Source organism: Aptenodytes forsteri, unplaced genomic scaffold (assembly GCF_000699145.1).
Source record: "Aptenodytes forsteri isolate BGI_AS27 unplaced genomic scaffold, ASM69914v1 Scaffold65, whole genome shotgun sequence".
Classification (NCBI taxonomy): Eukaryota; Metazoa; Chordata; class Aves; order Sphenisciformes; family Spheniscidae; genus Aptenodytes; species Aptenodytes forsteri.
In genome coordinates this window covers 4,393,817-4,404,454 of record NW_008795127.1, presented here as the reverse complement: position 1 = coordinate 4,404,454, position 10,638 = coordinate 4,393,817, and the positions used below count along the sequence as shown (strand labels likewise).

Genomic DNA, 10,638 nt, shown 5'->3' with positions numbered 1-10,638 from the left:
AAATTCTTAATAAATGCTATTTCTCTTTAAAATGCAGCTTTCCCCTCTCCAAAATATTCTGGTGCCATAGGTATTGAAAATGTCAAAAATTAGCTTAATCTTTGTGATTAAAAAGATTCATCCCGCAACTCCTCTGTACTAAACAAACTGAACAACCTAGTTAAAGATTTCCAAAAGAATTCATTTCTGGGTAAATCCAAACCTGCAATCTTCAACTAAAGAAGTGAAAATTCAGAACAAAAAAAAAGTGCCAACCCCAGAACTCAGGCAGAACACTGACCAGAGAGGAAATGCTCAACACTCCATCTCCCTAAAATCTAGCTCTCTTTTATGCACCAGGTTTACTGTAATTCCATCTCCCAGTAGTTTTTAAATCAGTACATTATTTCTTGTACTTTGAAGTACCTGTCAAGCAGCATTTCATGAAAAGTGCCTTCTTTCCTGGCTTTTCTGAGGGCTTTTGTATCTTCTTTGCTTATTTTAAGCTTTTTGTCTTGAAAACTTTGGAATTTCTTTCTGTAAGGGGGAAGAAAAAAATGTAAAAAGTGTAACTTCTTTAGTTTTGTGTTCAAATAAAACACCGCCTGTGATAAGAATATTGACTTCTATTACACAGTAGACAACTGGCCTAATAAAATCCAGCAAACCATCACAGTATCAAATACTGCACTAAGACTTTTGTAGGTGAAAACTATTCCATTTTTCTTTGGCAGTCTAAGCAGGAATGAGCCCCTGCATGATTAGCATGACGTGGTTACAAGTTCTAAAGAGCCCCTTCTTCAACTACTAGCATGACAAGTCAGGGAGCGAAAGAGTAGGTGTAGGTGGCAAGATGCTGGTAGTGGGGGAGCTGCAGGGACACCTCTGTGAGAAAAGGCCAGGGGCTGCCCCATGCTGGCTCCACAACGGACTGACTGCAGGACACAGCCAAGTCCATCAGCAAAGCTGGTGGCACCTCTGTGAAAACATATTTAAGAAGGGGCAAAAGGCCACACAGGCAGAGGAGAAGAGAGGAAAAAAAAAAGTGCAAAATGGCAGTGTGAATATCAAGGACAGAGAAGGAGGGGGAGGAGGTGCTTCAGGCGCTGGAGCAGATATTCCCCTCTAGCCCGTGGAGGGGACCATGCCAGAGCAGGGGAAAAGTGGGAGAGGAAAGAGTGGCAGAGAGAATTCACTATGTATTGACCCATACCCCCATCCTGCTTGGGGGACCAGGTAGAGGAGTCTGGAGAGAAGCTGAGCTTGGGAGATGGGGAAAGCAAAGATGGTGTTTTGAATTTTTGTCTTTGTTTCTCACTACCAAATTTACTTTAATGGGCAATAAATTTAATTCATTTTCCACAAGTTGAGTCTGTTTTGCCTGTGACGGTAACTGGTACGCAATCTCCCTGTCTTTATCTTGACCCATGAGCTTTCTCAACTTATTTTCTTCCCTTGCCCTGCTGAGGGGAAAGCGAGTGAAAGGCTGGGTGGGAGTTTGGCCCTTCCACCAAAGGCGGCCCCAAAAGAAAAGCAAAAAAAGATACTTGAGCCTGTTAACAGCTCTAAACTACGTACACATAATTGATTTCACACTGTTTAACATTTCCTTTGTCTTCTTGTGGAACATCATCTTTCTTCTTCGCTTCTCTTTCAGCACAAGTACGAATCTAGTCATTGAGAGGAAACAACAAACAACAACTACAAAACAGAAAATGCCTTTTTTCTTTTCTTTTTTTTTTTTTTTTTAACACAACCAGAAGTTTCAGGTTAAAGATGACAATATACCCCTCATAAGAGAATGAGAGTCACAGTGACCTTTTAAGTTCACAGCTTTCAAACTGGTTAATTTGCAACTGGAGACAACTGCAATAAAAGCAAGAGCTGTCTTAAGTATGGGAAATATTAAGTGGAATCCTTGATACTACTGTAAGACATAATCACCTTCATCTCAAAGAAGCACCATGACAGTTCTTAGTTTTAGCAGGGGTAAAATGCCTTTTTCAGAGACTGACTTAAAATTATTATTGCTCTGACTAGTAGACATCTATCTATCTGGAGGCACGTGTATTTTCCATATCCAGATGAAGTCAAGGTAGTCTTTTTACATTCTATTACTTAAAAGATGTCCCCTTCTGCATCATTCTGGTAAACGCTTCTCTGTCCCTGCTTCAGTCGTAATTCATCTCTCCTGTACCAAGCTGCTCAGAACTATCTGGAATATCACATAGACTGTCTTGCCCCCCAACGTCTTGCCCTTCTGTAGTGGCAAAATAGCTTCCTATCTCTACTGGAAGTATCTCAGCTTATGCAGCCCTGGAGCTCATTTGCCTTTCTTGCGGCCAAATCACTTGACAGCTTATAGAAAACTATTATAAATGTATTAACAGTAGATTGTAGCACACAGACACCTGATTATTTGAATATCCGTGCCAATCCTGTATTAATTGTAGAAGTTATAGATTACCTTTATCATTTCTTCTTCCCCCGCAGTTTTGCTTTTGGCTTCTATGTCTCCCTCTTCATTACATCTAATAAAACGGCTATTTGCTGCTAGTAATGCCATTTTCTTCTGCAGAAATAATATCACATATTGTTAGTAAAAGGATTATATACAAACTCTGATTCGTAACATTTGTCCTCTATAATACACCAGAAAATTCTGTAAATGCGTTTTATTCTTTTATGTATTGACATTTCAATAGCTAGTCAGCAGACTTGCTGGCTCCTTCATTCTTAAGATGCTTACGGCTGCCAAAACGCAGCAGTTGGGAAAACAGAAGATTAGAAGTTACAATATGGAAGAGATTGCAAAAGGCTTTTACTGTACAGACAAAGAACTTCAATATAGATTAACTCAAAATACAGTCAAATGCTAGGAACAGCAAATGAATTATTCCAAGCAACTTACATCTTGGAAGACAGGTTCCCATTGCTCTCTTGATCCTATTGCATCTGAACGTCCAACAACAAGTCCATCTGAATTTATACCAAGGTATTTGCCATAACCAGACTTCAGAGCAATCCTGAAAGAGAAAATGCAGGAAAACAATAAAGAATGTTTTTAATTCAAGCAATTCACAATATCCAACACATCACAAACACATTATTAGTAGGCAATGTATTTCAAGAGAATATTAAAACAGGTATTCACAGCAGAAACAAAGATAACAAGTATCAAAACTTGTAACATTTTGTTATAGTACTTACCTTGTATCAGACAACTTCACTGCTGTAAACTGTTCAGGAGGACTAGGGCCTTCATCATCTGAGGAAAGATTTTTCCATTAGTTAGTATTAAACATACAATATTTTAACCTGTTAATAGTGCAGTTTCAATAAGAATTAAACGGCCACTGCAAAATACTATGGAAAACTGCAATGCTTTATTTCTTTAAAAATTCCTTTTCTGAATATTCACTTTTAAAAAAGCAGTGCAGGTGCTCATTTACGTTCATGTATTTAGAGTGCTTAAACCAAGACAAAATAAAGACAATTCTTGTGTAAAGAAATTTACAATTGAGAATGCTTTGTAATTCTCCAGGTGGCTCAGAAAACCTTAATCTCCTTGTAATGTTATTTTTCCATAACAAATGGTTCAGCTATGGTAGCACAACTCAGTATCCTAAAAGCTACTAGCCTCTCCATCCCTCAAAACCAAAATGAGATAATATTGCCGTCGTTGCTTTGATGTCACCTTGGAGGTGAAACACTGTCAGGGTTCTGGAACAGTCCTTGTCTGACTGATGGCTCTCAAATTCAAAGTAAGGACTAGCTAATTATCCTGCCACATTAGTAGCCCACTTGTGCAGCAACAAAACAAGTATATTAAGACGAGGACGCAGCAATAAGCCTTGAAACTCATCTGCCTCGAGTTTCACTCTTCAACTGACACCATAAAGTTTTTATAGGTTTTAATAAAAGTTACACTGCTTTTTATCCAGTAAGCGGTATGGCCTTTAACAGGTGATCATCTCCAAAGCAGTTCAATTTATTGTACACATAAAACAGCAAGAAACTAGGTAAGTGAAACTGATTGGTAGTCATTAGGTTTAAGTCATCTGCATGCTACGGCTAGGATTATTGCATTATTTGTAATAAAACTGCTTTTAGCTGTAAAACTGCTTGCCTTTAAGTGATGCTACTTTTATGCCTGTCATTACTAGAACTGCTTACTTCCAAATTTCCTGAAACAAACCTTTATGTGGTGCTCCAAGCGTAAACAAGCCATTGTCGAGGGCATGGATGTAAGCTCCTTTATCCATTTCTATAGCTATAGTTCCTGTAATTTCACCGAAATTACTGATAGCCCACCAGTTTCCTAAAATACAAAACCATGACAGTTTATAATAGAGTAATTACAACTTCTGATTACAGTAGTTCAAGAGATGATATTTCTGTGTCTTCTCTGAGATTTGAAATTCTAAAGATACTATTGCTATCTCAAGATCTTTGTGCATTATTTTATACTACAGGGCCAATTTAATGGTGTTGCTGCTGAAACGAAGTCCTGCTGTTCTACCCACCCTGCCATCCCTAGTCACAGGCTCCTGCACTTCATCCCTTCTTTGTGTTAGTCCATAGAGGAAGTTGATCCATTCAGCTGATCCAGCAAAGATACACCTTGCGAGGAAGGTATTTTTTTTTTCCTCTGGACCAGCCTCCTGCAGTTTTGGGATCATATCCAATTATTAGATTCTCCAACACAACAGAAACAGATAAACTATCTCATCTTGCTGTTAAATTACCTCATGTGAGCTGTAATTCTTAGACTTCAGTTGTTGAAGCCAATCTGTGTTTGAATGTTTGAGCCCCACAGAATTCTACCAAAGTTAAAGGTAGCCCTACCCACGCGCCATGAATTAGAATTATGATGTTTATATTTTTTAAACAGTAAAATTTTCTTCTGGTATACTGTCTTACAAATATTTCCTACCCGATTAAGATAATAACTATTTTTAATTAATCTGAATATGATGGTTTTTTCCCACATGGTAAATTTGGCAAGTCAATCTGCCTTGAGCAGAAATAATCTTCCCCTATCTTTATACAACATATGGAGCTAATTGTCTTGTCCTATATAGTCAGGGCTCGCAGATCAATGTACGGTTTTTCCAAATCTCTCCCTCTTTTTTGAAATCTGGCTAAAGAATGTAGAACATCTGTAACATTCTTCTAGTGTAAGACACAACAGCCCATTTTCTCATATATCATAATTTGTTTTAACACAGGAACAAGGATGACTTCCCCTTGCACTGCTTTAGCTTATGCCTATATACACATGATAAAAAAATGACATTTATCCTGTAATGTGTGCTGTGCTACAGTATACATCTGCATCTCTCATGACTTTGTGGTTCTTTTTTAGCTGTTTTTGTTTGTGAAGTGAACTGTGATCAATCAAGGACATGACAGCGCCGAAGGGTAACAGTCTATCAAGTTACTGCTCATGACCATACATACTTTGATCCTTCTATTTTATGAAAAAGGAAAAAGTAAAGTTATATTTTGTTACTGGTTAATGTTTGTGTCGTCAGTTTCAATTAACAGTAGCAAATTTATAATGTGAACACATCACAGCGGTCAAGTAAGTACGTCAAATTAAAAACAAATAAACAAACTAACCGAGACTCTTTTCCTTTTGAAAGGATCGAAGGTTTGAGTGAACTAAAGAACACAGTCAGAAAGTAACTAGTGGCAGAGTAAGAACAGAAAGCACAGGTGACCCAACCGCTAATTTTCAAAGTAATAGTAACAGAAGATGCAAGTTATTTACACAGAAATGCACTCATTAAATAGCAGCATTACAGTGCTAAAAAGTCTCTCCTCCTGAAGCAAATACCATTGGGGAAAAAAAAAAAAAAATCCAAACTGATAAGTAGTTTGAGATTATGTAAGAGCATACTTTAGCTAAAAGGTGGAAAATCCATCCCACTGACGTCTGAAGTTCCATCTGGAGTCTAGGAAGATCCCAACACACAAATAACATGTTGTGACAAACAATTGTAAGTCTCTACAGGGACTACACTTAGCTTAGAAAGTCCTGTAACAATCTCTTCAGCTTCTGCTGTCCCCTAGAGTTTCCACACTGTCACGTAATTCCCCAAAAGCAGCTCACCAACAATATCAAGTTGCTCTGCCGCATCCTCTTCCCTTTTCCTTTTCTTCTCCTTGTGCTTTTTCTTGCTGCAAAGGGCGATACAAAGAAGTAAGAACGTGCCTCCGACCCGGCCCTTCCACAGCGAGCCCTCTCATACGGCCCCACCCCCCCCCCCCCCAACCGGCGCGGGCGGGGCCACCCCACCCCCGCCGGGAGCAAGGGGCTAACAACCCGAAAACCCCTGCCCTGGCCGGCGTGCCCAGGCATACCCGCAGCCGAAGGAGCGGGACGGCCTGGCCTGGCCTCACCCCAATCCAGCCTCCGACGCGACCCCAACGCAGCGGGGGGAGCCCGGCCGGGATTCCCGGCCCCAGGCCCCGCCGAGTCGGGAGCCCGGCACCCGGGCCGGGGCGGTGAGCCCAGGGCAGGGGCGGTGGCGGCAGGCAGCCCACTCCTCACCTTTTCTCTTTCGCCCCTTTGAGGACGAGCTTGGTGGACTTAACGCAGGAATACTCCGCCATGTCGGGAAGCACGGAAGGACACATCCGACCCCGCCCCGCCGGGCGGACGGACGGAAGCCCCGGAGCGACAACCTTCCCTCCCGCCCTCGTTCCGCTATTTCCGGAGCATGCGCCCGCTGCCTGCCTGTGAGGGCGCGTAGGCGCTGCGCGGGCGCACGCGCTGTGGACAGCGACGAGCGCGACAGCGTCTGCCCCCCGTTTTCTCGTCGCACGTAGCGGGCCCTGGATACAGAATTGGAGGAGGAAAACGAGGAAAGTTTAAAATTACGTTTAAGAGCGTGTCTGCCTGCACCTTCCCCTTCCAAGTCTGGCTTGGCTCCGCTGGTTGCTCTAGCGCTTTGCAGGTCTGCAGACCCCTAGTGCTAAGGACCGAAGAGCCTCCAGCTTCCTCTCTGGCATGCGATAGCAACCTGTTCATGTGTGTATTTAAAAGCACGTCTAATGGGCACACAGCAGAGCCCTTGGGCCTGTTCTCTCTGCAAAGGCAGCAGGCCTTGCCTGAGTGGCTAAGTGGCGGTGGTGACGGCGAGGGCGGCATTACGTGAGGGCCAGGCACCAGGCCATGCTGATGCAGGAACAAAAGCTTCAAGGGAAGCCCATGAAGACAAGCTGGGGGAATGAAGCTCGTAAGTCAACCAAGCGCACCAAACTAGGGGCAAAATGAGGTTTATGGTTATTTTTCCCATCCTGTTAGCCACTTGGTATTCCACAAAGTAAAATCTACCTCAGGCGTTCCCCTAGGGGTATAACCACCTTCTTCTCACAGGGTTAATTTACCACCTTCTCAACAGGTACTGCTACTGTGTCTTCTTTGGGGAACGGCCCTGCTAGCACGTGTGATTAGACTCCTAATTAGAGCAGTAATTTGTAGTTTGTGTTTAGTCTTCTAGTCTGTTGTTTCTACTTAACACTAATGGAAGGCGGTTTGTGCCCAAAAGGTTGTCTGCTGATTATATTAGCTGGTCAAATGAAAGATACCATCCCTATCAAATCTTGTCTTACATGTACACATACAGAGATGCTTGCATTGGATTGCTTCCTTTTGGTTTCTGATTTTATTGCCTATCTACGCTTGCAAGTTCTCAGCACCTCAAAGGTACCTTCTACAAGGAAGAAATGAGAGTCTTATACATCGTTATGTCAAGGCCTTTAAAATCACTGAAATCATGGCCAGGTGATAAAACTCTGCATGTGTAATGTCCCAGTGAATGACCCTGGGGTTTGTGGATGACTGCAGGTGTCTTCCACAGGTACTTTGACTGGATCCAGGACCCTGTCACTTCTCACCAAAATGCTTTCAATTTCTATCTACATGCCTAGCATGACTAACCCCATATTTTTACCTGTGAAGCTGGAGTGGTTATACCTGCCATGTAAAATGAAAGCAACAGTAATGGACTTTGAGGAGTTTTTGGCAAGTCCCCCATTTTGGAGCTTTGGGGAGAAGGTGGTTGGGAGGAGGCATGGGCTTGTCAGCAAAAGCAATACTTGAATCAAGCTGCTGGTGCGTGTAAATTCAGAATACTTTTTTTGTGTCTCTGGCATGCTACTTTCCTGCTGGTGTCTTCATCTGTTGCAGTTTGCCGGACAGTCATCTCCTTGATCAGTGTTTGGGAAGTGGATAACTTGAAGCAGTATGTTGCTGTAGTAGGCAGTGTGTGACTTTATTGATTTATTGACTTACCAGTCCTGGGAACTTGCATCTTGCAATTAGTTCTTCCAGTAAAAGCTGAAAAAATAGGCAGTACAGAAAGCTGCAGGCAATGATGGACAGCTTGCTGACCACTTCTGATCTCTGCATGGAGCTGCTATCAGGGAAGTACTGTGTTAGCAGTCTTGTGTTCAGTCAGGTTGTGAAGGTCCTGCACATCTTACTGTATGTGAAGGACCAAAGAAGATCCAGATTTCCAAATACAGGATGGAGATACCTAGCCAGACTACTAGCAATCCATCCATTGATTTCAGCCTCGCCCTCAAGTACATTCTGTTTTCTGTTCTCACATTTCTAGAGATTATTGCCTGACTTCTTCTAGAAACCTTTTGATGCTGTCTTAGAATTTTACAACCAATAATAGAATGGTTGTTCCTTAGTTTGCTTCCTTGTTTTTGGTGGTAGATACAATGGCTTGTTCACTGTTAAAACATTTTAGTCAATATATTCATATTTTGTTCTACATTCTCATGTCTCCAGCCCTTTGGAAATTAATTCAAGCTAACCTCAGCATTAAGCAATTTTAGCAAATATAGTTATAATTGTATTTGACTCTCATTTTATCATTAAATACTTTTTTGCTGGTTCTAAACAGATGTGCCTATAAAGCAGGAATTTTAGGAAAGGGAATGTGAAAAATGAGAGAGCAATTATGTAGGAATTAGAAGAAAGCACAGAGGAAATGAGTGAAGCAAAAAGAATGCCTGTCAGCATGCTGATCACTCAGCCACCCTTGTATGCTAACTTGCCCTTCAGTGTTTTCGTTATTTTGGGGTTTTATTTTGAGTTCTTTTTAGGCTTTGATTCTGTGGAGAGCAAATCTGCAGGGGTTCTTTATTGTTTTCTTAACTCTACAACTTTATTTGTGATAGATCTTATTTTTTGACTCCTTAACTGTGCAACCTTAGCATTTGTGGGGTATTTGTATACTCTTGTCAAAGTGGGTCAGTATATGTTGATACACCATGACCAGCACTTCGAAGTTGCTGGACTCGATGATCTTAGAGGTCTTTTCCAACCTTAATGATTCTAAGTATAGAAGCACTTGCCTGAGAGGATGCTACATGCTACCTTGCCCTTCATTGGTTTCCTTTGTTTTTTTTTGGGGTTTTATTTTGAGTTCTTTTTAGGCTTTGATTCTGTGGAGAGCCTGCAGGGGTGGGTTCTTTATTGTTTTCTTAACTCTACAACTTTATTTGTGATAGATCTTATTTTTTGACTCCTTAACTGTGCAACCTTAGCATTTGTGGGGTATTTGTATACTCTTGTCAAAGTGGGTCAGTATATGTTGATACACCATGACCAGCACTTCGAAGTTGCTGGACTCGATGATCTTAGAGGTCTTTTCCAACCTTAATGATTCTAAGTATAGAAGCACTTGCCTGAGAGGTAAGATGGGAGAAGAAAAGGTAGTATTTTAGTATGTTATGAAACAAAGATGCCTTGACCACTTTTGGTTAAGAATATAAAGCATTTTATAAGAGACGTAATAACTTTAAAGTTATTAAGAATTATCTAAGTTACATTGTTGTTTTTTCTTGTTAACTTTTAAAGAACAAAAGCAAGTAAAAACAGTTTGTATTTTAAAATACATATATTTATATCATGGTGGACGTGCACAGGCTTTATATTTTGCTGTTTGTCCACCAGATGTTGCTATAGCCACAAAAATAAATGCAGATTAAGAAATTTGAAAAAAATGAGTAGTTGTATTTTCATTACAGATCACCCTTACATATCCTGATCCTGGAAAGAATTACACACATGCTTACATTTTTGCATTGGGAATAGTCCCAGTGAATTCAATTAAGCAACTCATTCTGTGTAAAGTTAAGCATGTTTATAAGCTTTCTTAGGATGGGGCTATATCAATTATGTTTGCTACTTTCTTTATTTGCTATTCTGTTTTCCCCATTATGAAGAGAAAGAGGGAAAGACGGACAGAGACCATAAATTTCTAATTTTAAAAGAAATGTAGATTTTTTTCAGGCTCCCATAATGTAAAATATATCTTCCTGTTAATTAATATAATTTTGTTTAAAATTCACATATTATAGGTTTCTTCTTTAATTTAGTGACTCCAGGAACAAACAGGCATCGCTACAGTGTACACAGACAGTAAAAACAGTTTAGGTTTCTTCTTTAATTTAGTGACTCCAGGAACAAACAGGCATCGCTACAGTGTACACAAAGACAGTAAAACCTTTTCCCGCAGGGCAAAGCAATGCCATCAATCAGAAAACTGTATCTAAAATGGTACCACTTTAGAAAAGCTATTTAAACTCTAATTTTCTAGTTAGTATTTTTGAAATTAAAACATTTCCAAA

General features: G+C 40.6%; 1 protein-coding gene across 2 annotated transcripts in view; it reads right to left on the bottom strand.

The window, feature by feature from the left end:
• FRG1 (FSHD region gene 1) overlaps positions 1 to 6,655 on the bottom strand; it is an 8,141-nt gene extending 1,486 nt beyond the window's left edge. The window contains exons 1-8 of one of the 2 annotated variants that reach the window (XM_009277387.2): positions 6,539 to 6,655; positions 6,098 to 6,165; positions 4,178 to 4,300; positions 3,190 to 3,247; positions 2,891 to 3,005; positions 2,447 to 2,551; positions 1,558 to 1,649; positions 406 to 516 (exon numbers count right to left, since the gene is read on the bottom strand). In XM_009277387.2, coding sequence (XP_009275662.1) covers positions 406 to 516; positions 1,558 to 1,649; positions 2,447 to 2,551; positions 2,891 to 3,005; positions 3,190 to 3,247; positions 4,178 to 4,300; positions 6,098 to 6,165; positions 6,539 to 6,624 — 758 coding nt within the window. In that variant the 5' untranslated portion in view covers positions 6,625 to 6,655. The remainder of the gene's footprint in view (positions 1 to 405; positions 517 to 1,557; positions 1,650 to 2,446; positions 2,552 to 2,890; positions 3,006 to 3,189; positions 3,248 to 4,177; positions 4,301 to 6,097; positions 6,166 to 6,538) is intronic. The other variant, XM_019471571.1, reaches the window with a different exon arrangement.
• Positions 6,656 to 10,638: the final 3,983 nt, after the last annotated feature.